Source organism: Patella vulgata, chromosome 8 (genome assembly GCF_932274485.2).
Source record: "Patella vulgata chromosome 8, xgPatVulg1.2, whole genome shotgun sequence".
Taxonomy (NCBI): domain Eukaryota; kingdom Metazoa; phylum Mollusca; class Gastropoda; family Patellidae; genus Patella; species Patella vulgata.
Window position 1 is genome coordinate 43,045,387 of NC_065886.2, and position 20,061 is coordinate 43,065,447.

The 20,061-nt window shown below is 33.3% G+C and overlaps 1 protein-coding gene across 2 annotated transcripts in view; it reads left to right on the plus strand.

Annotated features, from left to right (window-relative positions):
- LOC126830643 (vascular endothelial growth factor receptor 1) overlaps window positions 1–20,061 on the plus strand; it is a 67,243-nt gene that overhangs the window by 22,328 nt on the left and 24,854 nt on the right. Inside the window, exons 2-5 of one of the 2 annotated variants that reach the window (XM_050561044.2) lie at window positions 11,910–12,043; window positions 17,748–17,934; window positions 18,797–19,087; window positions 19,864–20,009. In XM_050561044.2, coding sequence (XP_050417001.1) covers window positions 11,910–12,043; window positions 17,748–17,934; window positions 18,797–19,087; window positions 19,864–20,009 — 758 coding nt within the window. The remainder of the gene's footprint in view (window positions 1–11,909; window positions 12,044–17,747; window positions 17,935–18,796; window positions 19,088–19,863; window positions 20,010–20,061) is intronic. The other variant, XM_050561045.2, reaches the window with a different exon arrangement.

Below are 20,061 nucleotides of genomic sequence, written 5' to 3' on the forward strand. Positions count from 1 at the left end.
TTTATAATTTCTACTTTTCGCCCCTTCAAAACACGAAAGTCGAAAAGTGACCTTGAAAGTAGAGACTACATCAACTTCTGAGGCGAAAAGACAACAGTACGACAGCAAGCCAAAATCAAAGGTCGCTAATATCGCCATCAATACTAGACTTTATTGTCAATGTCAACAAAACAGTACACCTTTAATAATGTATTATAACAATATTACTTATATTCTCTGTCACCACAGGGGGATCACGTGGCTAAGTGGGTAAGACGCTAGCTCGCTAGCCTGGAGGTCGGGTGTTCGATCCCTGCATTGGCCGAGAAAGTGCATCCAGATTTTCCGGCGTGGTTCTCCCTTGTCAGTGATGCAGGACGGAGGGGCTGACAAGGAAAGCTGTCTAGTCGTTCGGATGGGACGAAAAACCGAGGTCCCGTGTACACATTGGCGTGCACGTAAAAGATCCCTTGGCAGTTGGAATTCGATATAAGAGTAGGCCGTAGTGCCGCTGTCCGGGCAAAATTTCCCTTATAGCACACTGTATGGCGTATGCCCGTCTTCATTAGCCCAGGTTAGGAGCAGAACAGTAGGACGTTAAAACTCCATTTCATTTCATTTCATTTCTGTCACCACAGAGTTCTTGATTTGGAAATTTACACGGAAATATTTATTTATGGCTAGGGATATGATATCATATCAGTCTTATCTAAATTAGATCCTGCTTCTTATCTAAATTATATCCTGGTTATATATATTATATCCAGGATATATATAATATATATAACCAGGATATAATTTAGATAAGAAAGATATGATATCATATCCCTAGCCATAAATAAATATTTCCGTGTAAATTTCAACATCAAGAACTCGTAGTATTATTCTTACAATTTCTCGTACAATAGGGGCCACAAGGCAAGAAGTTAGGCCCGATATACGCGAACATCAAACCGAGATCTTTGATACATAAACATATAATATTAAGTTTTTTTCAAAACCGGATACAAATTGTTAGAGGGACCACAGCCTTCGATCCGATTATCACAAAATTCAAACCCAGGGTGTAACGGTGTATATTTAAACGGTTTTTAAAATCGGGTATAAACTGTAATTTTTGGTACACCCGGGGTCCATAATCTAGGAGGTTACAGACCGATATGTGCGAATATGGAAAGAAACAAAAATCCGTGGAATATAGACATATATTTTAAGTTTGATCAAAATAGGATAAAAAAATTGTGACTTCTACAGTGTCCACAACCTTGGTATTATATACTTTTATACTATTTGCGAACGAGGAGCGGGCAGTTTCAATCCGATTTTCATGAAATTCGAACTCAACCATCATAAGGGTGGAATGGTGATATGTTAGAACAGCTTTTAATATTGGATAAAATGCCAATATCAAAAGGAACCGCGTGTCCACAAATAAATTGTGGACTGACAGGGGCGACTCAATACACGTCCACTTGAAAATATGGGCGTACAAAAATAGCTCAGCATGATAAAACTTGGTTTTTGGAAGACTAAACAACTGATTTCAAAGACTTTATATGAAATGAGATTTTTATTTTAGAAATTAAAATGTTAAGTTATTTGATACTCCCACTGGCAGGTTAATAGTTGTCAACGCTTATGTAATTTATATTAGGGCAATACTACTCAAGACGGACATGTTGTTTAGATCAGCATACCAAGCAATTAAAATCAGTGAACCGGACCAAACCCAAACATCCAAAATTTAGCACTTTTTTCTAGATAGTCCAAGCACTGTATATAACCGTTGTGTTCACACACTGTAACCCAAGTATCTTTTAATCATGCGTATATACATGTAGCCCTGATTTCTTTCACATTTGTTCAATATCAAATCTTCCGTTTACAGAGACACCACTCTGATTATAGCAACATTTCCTCCAAGAATTACACAACACTCAGTGTAAACATTTAGTGCTGCATGCACCTACATGTAGCATGGACCAAAAATATGGCACCAATTGGGCTTAAATTAAGTGTAAATTCAGGTTATAATTCTATTAGCAGGTAAAATGGATTAATGGCACTGCCATATATTTCATATCTTCTTGCTCAAGGACGTTTTCTTCTTGATCAGGTCTGCGATAATTGCTAAAGGATTTTCCATTTTCAGAATATTTAGGCCAAAGCATTTTGATTTCTAATTGTAGATAAGTAGTTCCTCGAGACTCGTGATCTGTGTTTTGTTTAAAATTTTAAAACATGAAAATTTGAGCTACATGTAAATTGTAAATATTTTTCTTTTTAAGGTTTTTTTTTGCCTAAGAGATAAGCAATATTTTAATACATTGTAGGTGTTCCCGAAGGACCAAAATTCAATTGGCATTGGCTTACCTCTGTACTTTTATAATTAAGAGTTCTAGAGGCCTACTGGGAATGTTAAAGTCGTAACAATACAGTATTATATCATTAAAATTCGGTAAATTTCTTCTTGCATATGTTGGGGAGGTACATGCAGCAATAAACTTTCTGGATTTTTTTTGCTGCCATGGATATACATAGACTTTGACATGCATGCACTTCCTGTGTTTAGAACAAGTGCATGTACTATGTGTTTCTTTGTGTTTACAAGCAGGCCCTACATTTCGTTAATTTATTTACATGAACGTGTATTCACAATGCTCAATTGCAGACCTACATGTAGTTCGCATTTCTTTTTCTGCACACCTTGCGACGGCTTATCGCGAATGATAAACGTGCAGATGCTCTTCTTATCAAATTTGTGTATAAATGTTTAAATTGATGCTAACGCTCTGACTGGATATCTTTAAAAAGTAAACAACTCATTTATAAATAGTTTAAGAAAACTAATGACGCCCATCAACATGCAACTAGATTGAAACTGATGATATATTTGTGTGCCAATAAACTTTTTACAATCTTGACGTCATTACCCAAAATCAGTAAACTTTAATGTTTATTATGATAAAGAAATTCTGTTTTTTGTGTTCTGAACTGGGATCTGTTTATTTTTGAAACAGAATCAAACTTATTTATCTAAAATGAAACTTGTTTCCAGTGACGTTATTAATGAGGAGTCAGAGTACAACAACGAAAATGATGTAACAGAACTGGTCATTATCTAACTGATTATTTAACATTTAAATTAAGACAACAAAATCAAAACATGAACTGTAAGAAATATCCTGACAAATATACCGTCAGACATTTATTTTTAAACCAGTTTAAAATTGGCTGGGTTTTTAAGACAGGGTCATAAGCCAATTTAACTATTCTGACCTCTTCGGTCGGAGGTTGGAGTTAGCTGCGCATGGGTAGCTTCGTATTCTTTATTCGGTCCTTGCACACTTTCGATAAAACTGGCACTGCATAACACCGCAATTTTCCCAGGAATGTAACTTACTGCATACTGCGCATGTCCAAAGCTAGCTAGAGCCAAGGTTTTTAAGTCAAATCGTTCAAACGGCCAAGATGAATATGTTTAAAATAAAAAGCCTTCTCAAAGACGGGTTGCGAGCTGGTTTTTTTTTTCTAAACTGGTTTATTGGCCCCACATTTGCGTTCAGACGACAAAATTAAACATACATTATGCAAGAGCTAAATCTGTCTATTGCAGGTCTTTCTTTAGGCCTGAAATGTTATATAAATTATTAATTAGACATTAATTAACCTATCCAGACCATAATCAACTCTAGATGGCATCGCTAGCCTGTGATCTTTAGTGGATTATGAGCCGATTTACTGCATAACTTTCCTTCACGATTTAACGATTAAATGGATAATCAAGACTATGCTGTTTATCATACTGACTTTAGTAATGATGATCGGGGCTAGGCGGAAATTTCAATCACTTAGTTCTCGGTTCATCGTGTATCAATTTGAATGAAATTTTCAGCAAATTGCCATTACATTATCTAGTTTTTAACTATTATAGTGAGAACTGCCAACTCGTTACCGAATCTCCCATAATGTATCTTTAAACTAGTTTAACGATCCCCAGGGTTTTTAAACCAGTTCAACCTAAGCGTTGGAACGGGCTGTTAGATTCAATTAGATTGAAAAGAGGCCTATCAAAAGATTATACAAACAGTTATTGTGTTGGGTTGTCGATATCATATACAGAGAATGATGAGTTTTTGATTCATCAAATTCATATCTTTGAAAATACTAAATGAATTTGAACCATTTTTGAATAATTTTCTGTTCAGTGTTTCAACTTTCACAATATTGTGGTTTGCAAGAAATTCAAAAACCGTCATTTCACGATCAGCAGCTTTAACAGAATGTGAGTGAGAGTTATCAGAATTTTATAATAATGGCGACAGCACTATATGTTATCAATGTCCATACATTAAAGACATGTTTCTTTTGAGGATACATGTACATGTAATTAGGTTATCTGTCTGACCCACAAAACTCTTTTTGATCTAGAAGTATGATATTTGTAATGACTGGAATTACATGTATACACTTAAAGGACAATGATGGTGCCAGTCATTATCACATATGTGAAAGAGCTGGTTAAACACATTCCGAATATAATTTTAACACAGAGATCATTGGTACGATAGCTGAGTAATACAGGTTTCCTGAGTCGGAAGTGACGAACGGCAAAGGAAAACAAGAGTCATCTCTCTATATAACTGACTGATGTGACGAGGGCGAATTTCTGCTCACTAATAATTCATTCGAGTATGCAAGTATGCAAATAATTGTGGCTATGTTAAATTTTTAAACTGAAAAGTGTATAAAATAGGATGTAATGCTTATGGCAACAACAGAGTTACATGTATAATACGCTTTGATGGTCTCATGGCCTTTAAGGGAGTTGTCTCAACGATTTCAGCATTCTGATGAAACTAACACGAGAATGGCATTTCATTGTCAACTGGTAGCAATTATAATCCTGTTCAGGAAATAATTCTTCATTTTATCCGAAAAATTTTAAGTTGAATCTTCCTGTTCATATAGAGATAATGAATTATGTACAACACAATGTCAACACAATGTCAACACAACATGACAGGTATTTTCTTCAGTATAAAAACTTTTGTCAAAGGACCCGTGTCGGAAAATTGCATGTGTTGCTATAGAAAAGAAATTACAACATGTTTGTGTCTAGTGGGTGTTAAAACCCCATTTCTTTTTCTCTCCCATACTGGTAATACATTGAGTTCTTTGCATGACTGATTATTCATGATGAGAAGACGATAGTCTTCACAACAAATAATCCTATATGGATATTGAGGTACATGTATATTGTATTCAAAACTTATGCAGAATCAACAGTCAGTTACATTATCTTTGGTTTCAAATATGACACAGGCTTTAAAATATTATATGTGTGTGTTACATCCAGCAAAATCCAACACAACACATGCTATTTGTTATCTTGTTTTCATTATCAAGTAGCAGTTTACACATTAGATATAAGTGATAAATATTGTAAGCAATGGAGACTTAAAATTTACATAAATTAAAGCACAGGTATAATTATTTTTAATAGTTTAGGGAAGACAACTTATTGACAAATTCTACATAAATGGAAGCTGTCGAGAAGGTGTTCAAGAATACAGTAGTTTTATTATCTTCTGGTTCTTTATCCAGGGTGTCACAAACATTTAAATGATAAATTTTAAATGCTTTTACAAATATTGATGTATCTTTAAGGATTAAATTGAAACTATTTGATACCCTGGTCAAGCCATTACTATATTACTAAAGATACATTATGAAATAGCTAAATCTGCCTTTTGGACATCTTTTTTTTCTGGCTTCAAATGTTATATAAATTATTATTAAGACATTTACTCATATTACATGCCCATAATCAAATCTATAGACTATTGGGTGGCTTGAATATTAATTGGATTACACTATCCGCACTATTTAATTGGTTAACAGAAAAACGGAAAATCAAGACTTTGTATATTATCGTAGCAATGACAATCGAGACTATTCAAACATTTATAATATCGCCCAGAATAAAGTAATTTTACTGACACCAGTTCTTTATCTAAATCTTACATGATGCATCTTTAAATCTATTTTTTGTCCCCCGCCTTTCGAAGAAAGCAGGGGACTATTAAAATGGGTTCGTCCGTCTGTCTGTCTGTCCGTCTGTCTGTCCTTCTGTCTGTCTGTCCGTCTGTCTGTCCGTCACACTTTTTGGGACACAATAACTCTCTTCCTAATTGAGCTAGAATGTTCAAACTTGGTGTATGTGTTTATTAGGTCAATGCCTTGATGGAGTTCGAAGATGAGCATTTTCCGCTTAGGGTAAGCAGAGATAAGCAATTTGATTGGTTGATGCTTTGGGACACGATAACTCTCTTCCTAATTGGGCTAGAATGTTCAAACTTGGTGTATGTGTTGATTAGGTCAATGCCTTGATGGAGTTCGAAGATGAGCATTTTCCGCTTAGGGTAAGCAGAGATAAGCAATTTGATTGGTTGATGCTTTGGAACACGATAACTTTTAATTGAGCTAGAATGTTCAAACTTGGTGTATGTGTTTATTAGGTCAATGCCTTGATGGAGTTCGAAGATGAGCATTTTCCGCTTAGGGTAAGCAGAGATAAGCAATTTGATTGGTTGATACTTTGGGGCACGATAACTCTCTTCCTAATTGAGCTAGAATGTTCAAACTTGGTGTATGTGTTGATTAGGTCAATGCCTTGATGGAGTTCGAAGATGAGCATTTTCCGCTTAGGGTAAGCAGAGATAAGCAATTTGATTGGTTGATGCTTTGGGACACGATAACTTTAGTTCTAATTAAGTGAGATTGATGAAACTTGGTGTATAGTTTCATTACAGTAATACCTTGACTAAGTTTGATAATGAGCATTTTCTGCTCAGGGTAAGCAGAGCGATACGCAATTTGATTGGTCGAGACTTTGGAAAACAATAACTCTCCTACTTTGATTGTCCCCCGCCTTTCGAAGAAAGCAGGGAACTATTAAAATGGGTTCGTCCGTCTGTCTGTTTGTCTGTCTGTCCGTTCCGCTTATGGTAAGCAGAAAAAACAAATTGAAAAAGAAACTATTATAAATTAATTAAATATGTAGTATGCAATAATGAATTGACATTTAATGACAGAAAGAAAACAGTGAACTTTGCACAACTTGCAGCAAGATGGAAAATAGATCCGTTGATACAACCAAACTCTAGATCTGTAGGCATAGAGCATGTTTTCCCCTTAATATGCTATAATTATTCCATCAAAAACATTGTATGCTTAGACTATAAGTAAAGATATACTGTTTGATTGTTCAATACTTTGTAAAAGATAATTTGTGATAAATTTATATGTGTCCTCTAATTATTTTCCTATTTCGGCGGGGGACATCAGCCTCACTGTTGGCTTGTTTTAATACATGTAACTATACATGTAATTATAGTTGGGCGGCCCATTATGATCTACTTAAAGAGTCATTATGCAAGAGCTAAATCTGGCTATTGCCAGTCTTTTTTCTCGCTTCAGATGTTATATGAATTATTATTTCGACATTTATTCACATGACAAGCCTATAATCAACTTTCTAGTTAATCAGATGGTTTAGATATTGAATGGATTAGAACATCAGCGCCATATGATAATTTAACGTGAATAAATCGTAGCAATAGTACTTGACAATTGAGACTATTTACACTACAATGTATATATCTCATCAAAACTTTAAAGATGCATTATATGTAATGAAGTAATTTGACTCAAATTTTCAGTATATTCATTTTTCATTATCTATTTTTGAACTACATTATAGCAAGAACATCCAGATCATTATCTAAATCTTACATAATGCATCTTTAATTAAGGAGTATATCTTTATGCCAGCTGTGCATTTACTTAGAAATATATGAATGAAATATGTTTGTATAAATTTAAAGCATATATAGCTGTTTCATTGTTTTTACAGTATAAAACCTATATTGATAGGAAGTCATAACTATATAGGGCACCAGACCGAAACTTGTTGACTTTTGGTTGATCATTAATCATGCAAAGCTTGTGTAAACTTAATTGCTATGCTGGTTTGTCTGCCATTCAGGCAATCTACATGTACAATGCAGTTTGGATGTAGCTTCTATCATCACATCTCAACTTTTTGTGTAACAATTGTAGCACCTGTCAAAGACTGGTCATCAAGTGCAACATTAGTAATCCATATTATCTAAATTTAATCTTTGTACATCAAACTCTTTACATGTAGAGTACATACTTTTAAAACATGGGTAGTTGTGGTTTGAGTGAGATTACACTATAAAATGTGACTTTGTACACAATTTATGAGAGAGATATGGGCTTTTAACAAACTAGGTCATTTTGGGACTAACATGTTTTATTTTAATAATCGCTTGTACACAGGGGTCTTGAGCAGTAGGAGAAAACCAGAGAAATATAGAAATCAAACAAGATTAGACAATCGACTTGAATCATCCTCCTTGACCATGCAGTCACCATGATTCACTTCAAATAATCAGTATCTATGGTGCAATCATGAATCATTATTTCTTTGTTTTTTATAAAAATATTATAGTATTTGATTGTATTCAATTATTATGTATAGGATATTAACCTACCCCAGGTTGATTGATTGTATTCAATTATTATTATCAATTATTTACTATTGCACTGATCAAAAGCTATTATTATCAAATAGCTTTAATTAATATAGAATACTAATAAAGCTACGTATTTGACTATTCTGGGAAAAATATTTAAATTTCAATTACTTGTGTTAGCACTGATATAGAATCATAAAATAAAAATGTAACAAATTTTCTTTTTTTAATATAAGAAGATAAAGAATGGCAGCTAAAGTTGTATCTATAATTGAAGAAAAATATCAGTAGTGTGGCTGATAAACGGCAAGATAAGACAGTGAATCGTAAAGAGAACTTGGATTAGTAGTTAAGTTGTACGTCTGGAAACTGACAGAAATATCAGTTGAAATACCCGGTTATATGATAACCAGCAACAAACAATCTTTATACATCATTTAGGGTACCTCTCATTCCTGATAATTCTCTACTGCTGACCTCTTCTGACGTACATGTAGTACCTCTTCATACCCTGTTGAAAAACGTCTTGTCAAGTTATTTTTTTCTTAAATTAATTGGTAGAGATTCTAAGACTGACTATTTACTTCCAGGAATTTGTTCCTCGTTACAATTATATCGTTTTCCAAATATCGTTTTTTGACATAGTAGCTCTTCATACCCTGTTGAAAACTGTCTTGTCAAGTTATTTTTTTCCCCTTAAATTAATTGGTAGAGATTCTAGACTGACTATTTACTTCCAGGAATTAACCTGTTCCTCGTTACAATTATATCGCTATCCAAATGTATTTGATAATAATTTTCAAATAAAAATTGGTATTTGGTGTTCTAGAAACATAAAGCATATTCTGCCTTGTATATGATACATGTCAATATGTTATTTTTTTATGAATAATAAATAGGTATATTATTCAAATCTCAATCTAAGAATTTTCATTTATTTTTATTGCCTCCATGATTTTTGGACTTAGACCATTAATTCTCTCTCTCCACTGATTTCAGTGTTAAATCCATGCCATTCCTTGGTCTTTAACAGTTATTTGAACATTCTCATGATCTTAAAGATGCATTATGTAATATTTGGATAAACAACTGACTGTTCTTGCTATAATAGTTCAAAAATAGCTAATGAAAACTGAACATATTGAAAATTTAGTTCAAATTACTTTATTCTGAGCGAAATTATCACTGTTTGAAGTTTTGACAAGACATAGATTTTATTATTGTTATAATGGTACTTGTTATTCGAGACTTAGCCTTGAGTCACTATTTTTAAATGAAATCATTGAATGGCAACTATGTTAAAATCCTTGCCATCCGATGGTCTAGAGAGTTGATTAAAGTTAAAGGCATGTCATGTGAAAAAATGTCTAAATAATAGTTTACATGTATATAACATTTGAAGCCAAAGATCTGCAATAGGCTGATTTAACTCTTATGTAATGTATCTTTAATCTTTATATAGAGTCCAACATGTCACATTCATCTGATAAAGATTTTGAAGGGGGTTGATGATCAGCTGATCGTAATCTGCATTTTGCGAACAATATTTTTTTTCACATCCCCACTAAAATCTACTCATATTGATTATTTAACATTTAATAAGGATACAAAGATTAAAAAAGAGGCCCATGAACAGATTTTTTTTTTTTTAACCTTTCATATCATCTGAATTCTATGACCAGTGTTGATAAATTTTCAATCCGTCATGTCTTTGTAAATATTGAACATATTGGAACCATTTTTGGACTGTTATTCATGTGCCTTTTTCAGTCTTGTAGTTTTTTAAGGGATTGACAATCTCTCAAATATCGATCAGTGGCTTTGATATAATGGAACATTGTTGTAGATCTTCAACTGAATTGTGGCTGTGAAAAAGCAATATTGTACTTTATAAGGGTTAAAAATTGCCCAAACGATGGAGACTTTCTTTAATTAAATGATCAAAACATTTAAAAAAAAAAAAAAAATTTCTTATTACCGGTATCTGCATAGGTGAATAAAAAACACAAAAACTACAGAATTTACGCATTTTCTGGATCGATGCTATCTAAATTGGAAAATACTAGATAAACTGTTAGATATTAGAATTTGTACATTCTTTCCGGGAATTGTAGACAGGAATTCCAACATTCCTCTTTAGAACAATTGTGTAATGGATACCTTTACTCAGAATTGGGGGTGAAGAAAGCAATTAACATAGAATCTTGTATGATTGATCAGGAGTGGTTTATTTTATCAGGGAGTCCCTGGTAGTCGAGAGAAACTTGATATTTTAATATTGACTGTTAAAAACCACTTACGGACAGACCACCTGTTTATATATCTCAACACTAACGACAGGTACTAACAACACACCTGTTGTAACTCACCTTTATTACCTCTAGACATAAAAAACATTTTACGCTTTCCGTGTTTTATATTTATAATATGTTTCAATCAGTTTATACAACTTCTGTTTCAACTTTTTGACCCTTGGCGTGTTTTTTATAAAAAAGAATATGTGTGCCGTCTGCTCCTGTAAGGCTTTCATCATTTAGAAACCTGTTTCTGGAGCGAGATCAATGATTTACGATAATACATGTATGCATTGTCTGCCTGCACTTTTACCAGAAATGTAGACGTATACTTCAGTAATATTTATATAAATGTATCAATGTGTCATTGACTTGGGCATAATTGTTGTTTGTTTCCACTTAGTTTCATGTTAAAAGAAATACAGTGGCTTACACGTATGTGTGTATGGCCTGGCTCACTAACAAGGAGTTCACAGGTTCGAATCTGTCCTGCAGTTGGCTGAGAAAATTCCTCAGGATTTTTCAATATTCCCTTGTCAGTAGTACAGTCATTGGAATGGGATGAAAATCTGAGGCCTGTGTATACAATTGGCAACACGTTAAATCCCCAGACAGTTGGAAATCAAAATGAGAGTAGACTGAAGCACCACTGTCCAGGCATGTTTTCTCTTTGCATGTCAGTTATGTGATTATCCCAACTGGGCAAAATAGTAAGAAGTTAAACTCCATTTCATTTCACACCAATTCGACTACCTGTAAAAGTGTTTTGCTATGGTTTGTAAGTAGATGTTAAAATGGCCCTCCCTGTTTGATTATGGTCGAAAATAAATTTGTTGATGGTAGGTGGCATAAAGCTTACACTCTAACTAATTAAAATAACACATATCAGATCAACCCTGTATTTAACATTTAATTTTAACTTAAATCAAAGACGTTCTGATTTTATTAATCGTAGGCGTATTCTTACAGACCAATTTATGCCGTCTGCCAGCTCGTTTTAAACAAAATGCCATTTCTCTGTTCATGTTTTTGCCGTGTATTATTTCATGTATTTTGTCGTCTGTCATTTCAGGTTTTGATGTTTTAAAGAAACCACAGATTGATACATTAAATTCTACGCTATATTTAAACAAGGGAGATAATTTAACGCTGACTTGCTCCGGTAATAATGATGTAAAATGGTATTCTACAGCGCTGGGTGCAGGAGTAAGTTTTTAAAAACCATTATGTTTACAATTTAATGTTACAATAGATTGAATATGAGAGCAGGAAATGTCACGCCTCTACCTCTTGGTTTATCTCAATAACCCCCCGTGGCTCTTCTCTCACCTTCCAACCAGACCACTCCCCTTTGCCAAGGCCCTTCTGACTTTGGCAAATGCTCACTAGTCTGCAGGTTAACAGGTTTAGGGTTGTGTTGGTTGAACTTCTCTTTAAGGTCCTGCTGGTTTGATTTAGCGGCGGACTAGTGACCTATGAACAAGTAAACCGCTTTCAAGGCCTCCCAAACGACCCAAAAGGAAGGCGACAGTTGAAGTTATATTATTTTGAATATAAATATCTCAATGAATATGCTAATATCTTAATTTATGCAAATTTTTTGATTCAAGTCAAGGTTTCAAGCAGTAGCCAACTAAACGCTGGGCCACACCCACACTTGCATAGTTGTCGAAAAAGTAGGCCAAGTCTCTTGGACAAAATTTTGTCAAGATCACTAAAGAGTTGACATCCTACGGCTGTGTCGATATTGCTCGGTGAAAAGGAATGGTGTTAAGGAAATAGCGACCAGCCTGATTTCCGCTGTAATATAATAGCGCTATCGTATCATTGTGAAAAACTGAATGAAAGTTTCAAGATTTCCTAACTAATAAGCTTAGGTCATGTGATTAAAGATCAAAAGGTCATAGGATTCTTTGAATATGATTTTAATCTTTTGTGGTTTTAATTTCAATTGAGAAATATATTCATTAAAGGAGATTTACATTGTGTGTTTGTGATATTTCATAATATCATAACTGAATAATATTTCATAATATCATAACTGAATAATATAGGTCAATTAATGTTAAATTTTCAAACTCTGTTATGTTCGACATTATGTTATTTATATTTCACAATTTCGGCCCACAAAGTAACCTAATTTTCCCACATCTGAAGTTAATAATCAGTTGAATGAAATGATATACAACTCCAAATATAGTCAAAGTTGTGGTACAGTCGACAGATTTTTATAAGACTTTTATAGACTGAAATGACTAATCAATTGAATGTAATGATATGCAACACCAACTTCAGTTAGAGTTTTGATAGCGTAGGAGACAAAAGACTTTACATGACTGTAATAACTAAAATCTGAGGACACCTTTCCATATCATAAACAAAAACTTTTCAAGTGACAAAATTTTTGTAGAAAATAAACATGAGAATAAAGTAATGGACCTTCAAATTTTTTTTTTTTTTCTATATATGTCAATTTGTCTGAAAATACATGTAGGATAGTGTGGTCTCAGGAACCTCCAAGAAATGTATCAATTTATTAATTATAATTGATCTTGATTCATTCATTTTGCTTTGTGTAAATGAATATTTGCTTCCTTATCAGTTTTCTGTTCTCTTAAGATCTTATTTTATGTGCTACAATTGGTAAAATCATTTTTGCCCAGTACAAAGCATCATTGCATTAAATTAGACTACATTAGACTAGAGGTCATTTCAGGTCAGCTGAACACAAACTTGTAAACGATCCTACAAGATCCTACTGTACAGTATCAGAAAGTTTAAGACTTTTCTGTTTTTGTTGTTCAAGGTGTGACAAGGACATTGATAATCCTCATTCAAGATTTCTTGACTGTTCGTATTTAAAGAATGAAAAATACTAGACAATAATGATATAGCTTGTCCACTTTCCTTCTACAATTTGTATGTGTGAAAATAACAAGTGACCATATGTTAGTCTCAGAAAAACTTCTTTCCAATTCTGCATCCATTTGGAAATCTGAAGGTGTACTTGCATTAAAGGGCCATTTAACAGTTTGAAAAAAAATAATTTTGATTCGACGTGATTTCATTATACTTATTATTTCATAGGGCATATTCAAATTAGATTCTTTTCTGCATCCATACATGTATCTGGCGATCTAAAAGTATACTTGCATTAAAGGAACATTAGTACTAAGGTGTTTTTGGCAGTTTATAAAAAAAAGTGATAATTCTGCTTTAAAGAATACTCTTTTAGTCAGATACAGTGTACCAATTATTTTCAGACTGTTCAAGATACTTCAGATGTGATAATTAGTGAAAGGAAAATCTAAATTTGTGCCAATTAACGAGAAATGGAACTCCAAGTACAATATTTGGACAGTGTACTTTAACAGCTGAACTGGTGATAAAACCGTATTTAAGACAATCGACATAGCATTTAGTACTCTATCTATCACAGGAAGTTGATTACTAATCTACGATTCACACTTACTTAATGGTCACAATCTTTCACATTAAACATTGCATAGTCATTAATGTCGTAAATAGGATGGGCAAAACAATCAGTGGGGGGACCTTGATAACACTGACCTACAATCGTAAATCAGAAAAAAAAAGGCTACGTCACTGTAATCTTTACGTAGTGATACAAGCAATAAAAGGAATAGTTATCCATTTTATTCCCCAGGGCTTGATATCATTCCAGTATTGAATTGCTATCGTTGTTGACGACTTTTTTCCACTGACCTTTTCCTTTACAGATTTTCCCCCCAATGATTTCTGTATTAAACCAAAAATTTTATCTGAATTTCTGTCTGGAGTTTTTATGTGAAGGATCCCCTTATGTATGAATTGCTGTTGTTGTTGCCAACATTTTTCCACTGGTCTTTTCCTTTACAGTTTTTCCCCCAATGATTTCTGAATTAAACCAAAAGTTTTATCAGAATTTTCGTCTGGAGTTTTTATGTGAAGGATCCCCTTACGTATGAAAATCTTTGTTCATCTTTTAATGATCAGCATTTTAGTTTTTATGGAACCACAGGTTTTCAGAAATTAACATATTTGAAGAAAAAGTTTTGACTAGAAAATAAAATATGCTTAGATTGTTATAAATAAAATCTTTACGGTACCAGTATATTCTAGGCCATACATTTTGTATGAGAGAACTTGCCAAATAAAGTGAAACAGTTGTCTATTACAGAGTTGTCTTAATGTTAGCTTTAGTGTTCATATTCTCTTTTCTCACAACTTTGTCAATGATTTAAAGGATCTGAACCTCTAACTCAATATATTATCAATGATATTCGAAATTAAAAACAAGTATTAAAATATTGGTCCATTTCAATCCATATTGATGTTGTTAATTTACCATGAAAATATGGTACATGCATCCTAATCCGATATAATAATGAACATTTTAAAAATAGTATACAACATTGTGTACTCTGCGGTTTCATGTGTCATTTGTAATGAACAAAGAAAAACATATCCGGCAAGACAATACAGAAGTAGCCTAATTCAAAATGGCTGATTCCCAAACGACAAAATAATATTTTAAAAAGGACTGCCATTCAATTTGGAATCTTCACGAATTTCACTAAGCACAATTGATTAAAAATTACAATAAATATTTTGAAACTTGAATGTAAATCTCCATATAAACGCTCTATTTTAAGGTTCCAAAGAATAGAGCTATACACCATTTAAGCAGTTTAACACAGTTGCCATGAGAATAAAATTGTATAGCGCCAAGTATTAGAATCCTTTCCATTCGTATCCATGCTGATCAGAATAATAGAAATTATTCTACTATTTATATCCGAATATTTGTGTTCACATTGTGACAATAAATTATTTGTTTTCCCAGAATAACCTTACATTGTATGATTTAAACTGTAGTCTATTTTGCACATGCTAAAAATAAAACAAAAACCGACAGTTATTGTATATACAAAATTGGTGACCTGTATGACCTTTAATTCACCCCCTCTACTTATTAAGTTTTAACAAAATAAATATTTGTGAAGTCAACAATCACGCTTTCGTTTCATGCCATTAATTTCCCACTAATGTAAGTGATTGGATTAAACTAAACATTCAAATTGATATTTCCGTTGGTTGAAATGGTTTAATATGAAATTGAGCAATGAACCCATTGAACATGGCCTCTTTATTCATTTTACTAATGTTTGATGTTCGAAATAAACAGTAGAATTTAATTATTGATTTGAACACATAACCAGAACAGTAGGGCAATATTTATTTTGTTCTCAGTGATGTAAGGGTGGATCTTGGGAGAGGGACAAGGACCTCTCTCTCTCTCCATCCCATCCCATCCCATCCCATCCCATCCCATCTCATTTCCTGTTTTAATTTACAACCAAACTGAGGTAACATACATGGTTTCCATTTGGCACCGAGTTTACCCTCTTTGATTTTTTTCTCATTTTGTTGCATTGTACCCTGTATTGCATAAATTAATATCTTCACAAACACCCCATTTATCATCATAATCTATGTCACTTTTAGAAACTAGGAAAAGATTTTTAGAACAATCTCCCTAATAAATGTGGTTATCAATTGTCCTATTTTGATTTCTGCTTGTTTGGTGATACAAATGCACATGTGTATGATGACTAATATTTGTTCACCATTTAAAGTATTAATTGATGAAATAATTATTATAACTGTTATTCTAATAATTACCTCCCTTCATCAAGAATATCATCAGCTTCAGTTACAACCAATAAAATAATAATTACATTGAGTAGATGTAACTCATGCTTGAAGTAGAACAGTTCCAGTTGATGAGATTTCAATGGAAACCATTAACTTGTCTAAGATATTGCAGTTTAATATAGACCAATGGAAATAACATTTCTTATTTTTTTTTTTAGAATATTTCTTTATTGAATTTCAATAACCTGATATGGGTGAAATATAAAATCGTTGATTTAATTCAATTTGATATTTTGATTTGTTTTGTGAATTGAAGATGTTGAACTGATTTTAGGCAGAAAATGAAACCAAGTTTATATATTTGCTGATTCCAATTGTGCATTGTTTGTACAACATCTAATTTTTATGGCTTAATCCACACTTGAGCTTTTAACATTTAATAAAAAAAAAATGTATTAATGGTAGATAATCTCCTTGCTTGGATTCAATCATTGAAAAGAGGCCCATCAAAAGATTTTGCCCAAGAATTATATGTGGCACTTGGTTGTTTACATCATCTGCAGAAGATGTCTAATGTTTTTATATTTTCAACTCATTATATATTTATTAACACTGAACGAATTATTGACTGTAGATAATATCGAATTAGCAAAAGGCACATCTACTATGATTGGTGGATGTGTGTATAAACATTCATAAAGATATCTTGAACGGTTTATGAGATATGCTTCAGAAACAAAATCAGGAAGGTTGATGGATGGAGTCAGTGCTGAATTAACCATGAACCAAACTAAGCATGTGCTTAGGGTTTCATGGTAATGGAGGCACCACCGAATGTTTGCTTAAATAGATGCCAAATTTAAAATATTTAATTTAAGAATCAACTAAGAACTTTCGATCAATTTTTCATTGTTTTTGTCTTTTCATACTGTTATTTGGTTTGTCGCAATTAATAATGACGTGTATAAAATACCAGAACAACTCTAATCACGGGCTTGGCGATTGTTTGTGCTTTATTATTGTTTATATTTTGAATTACATATATATGGGGGCACCAAAAGCTTTTACTTTTATGTGCTTAGAGCCTCTGGGTCTTCATCTGGCCCTGGAAGGAGCATGTGTCAATATCCCTTCCTTAACTTTGTTTGACACTGTATAGTAGTTGGGATGGGAGCCAATTTTAAGACAATTCTACAGTAAAAATCCATCTACCTAGGAAGAATAGTGAATTATATTATTTTTTTTATTTCAGCAGCAAGGGACACCTGAACCTGAAGGCCATGGTATATTATTTATTTCACTTCCGGTACAAGAAGGTGGTCGTTACGCTGTACAGTTGAATATTACCAATGCCCAGTATTATGACACGGGACGATATAGCTGTCTTTACATAGATGATTATAATAAGATCAATTCTAGTGTCTATATCTACGTCAGAGGTAGGTGGTATATATGTTCCCGAGAATTACATGACCGAGCAGGCTAATATGTGCGCTAAAGATCATGTAACCAAGGTTTATCATGCAGCAGATATGCATGTCAGTAATCTTGGAGGCTTTTAGCTAAATCATGCCCCTTAAAAAGACAATAAGTGGCTCCAAATTGAAGTTGTCATTAACTTTAAGGTTATATTCTTCACATACCAGTGTCTATGAAATATTGCACCTTGCTATTCATATGCACTACTAACACCATAACAACAAATTGGGTTATTGCGATCTCATAACCTGACCACACTAGTCGTTCCACAGTTGAACGTGTAGTTGTTCCTAATTTGTGGAATGATTTACCCTTGAAGATCCAAGCATTTGTAACAACAGGGGTGTCAGACATGCAGCCCACAGTTCAGATCCGACCCACCAAGGGTTTAAATGTTGTCCATGGAACAAATTTCAACAGACTTATGTGTCGATAATTCTTTTATTCTTAGAAACTAGTGGTGAAAATCTGTACTGTAGGTCATAGATATCTAAGTTGTATGTAATACAAGAGAATGTTGTGTTCAATATTATCCCATGGCAATTTGGAAACCAGTCTAAAAAATTACCTGTGTCAAGGATGCTGGGCTTTGTTTTTAGAATTCAGTAAAGTTTAGTACATGTACATCTTTAGTTCATGTGGCCCTTGAATCGAAATGAGTTTGACACCCCTGATCTAAAACCTTGACTGTACCTTCAAATCACTTATTTAGGAAATGCTGTGAAAATATAACTCATCATCATCATCATCATCATCATCATCATCATCATCATCATCATCATCAACAACAACATACTGAATTTTACTTCTTCTCCATTTCAGATCCAGATAGATTATTATTGGGGCATGCATCAGCACCATTTCCATTCTTCCTGTTGATCAATAGAAATAGACCAGCAGTAATTCCATGTAAGGTATCGGATCCAACGGTTAATGTTAGTCTGGTAAAGTCTATCGGCATGGTACCAGTATCAGGAAGAAAAGATGTTACATATGACCCAGAAGTTGGTTTCACACTGTACTTTCCTAATTTATTTTATGCTGGAAATTTTAAATGTATTGCTGAATATAATGGGACAGAAGATGAAATGATGGTCGTTCTAAGATACAGTGGTAAGAATTTAATAAATTAAATGATTGCCATCCTTTATTTTATTGTAAAAAGCCTATGATCGTTAGACCTACTAGTAACCATCATCTCTTGGTAGGGTGCTATTGATACTTATCAAATACTAAGCTGCCGAATGACTACTATATCTGTTTGTTCCAAAGTAGTTGATTAGACTCATAGAGGGCTAAACGGTAATCCTTAAAGAAGAAGGTTTAGACATTTTCTATTAAATCACTTGATGGATTGTAATCAAATTTGGCAGACTGTTGGTCGGTGCTTGTTCAGATTGGTTTAAAGGTACATGTAGTTCATAGGGTCTTGCAAATTAAGTTGCTTTTTAAAAAAAATCTTCTGCTGGATGGATATCAATGCAACCAGTCACAAATACTTTTATTTTAGAAAAAAAGTGTCCAGACAACTTGTTAAAATTGATCAATTCTAACTTAAGGTTCATATACATGTATTGCCATTTAAAGTTTACATTAGATTCTATTGATTTCCCATTGCCATCTCTTTTATTACATATTAATAACAATCTTTACATTAAGATAATGCTTATAATTGACTTCTGAATTGTTGTACCTATTAAGGGGATGTTGTGTCTCTAATGCTATTGCAGGGTTTGTGAGAGGCGGAGGGTTAAGTGGAATTCAGAATATGCTTACCCTTTCAAATGAAAGGTACCACTCCCTTGAACACTTTGTACTTTGCTGATTAGAGATGATTATGCATGATTTGTATTTTACTGGCGATGACATGTTAATAATAATGTTTACAGATGTGTTGATATATATGCCACCTGTAGTAATAGATGTTGAACCAGCTAGAAACGTAATGGTCAATAGCTCTGTCAAGTTAACCTGTAAGGTCAAAGTTGAAAGGGACACAATGATACAAATGACCTGGGACTATCCTAATAAACCAGTAAGTCTTAATTATCATATTATGCCAATGATCAAGAAGAATCTTATGGGGT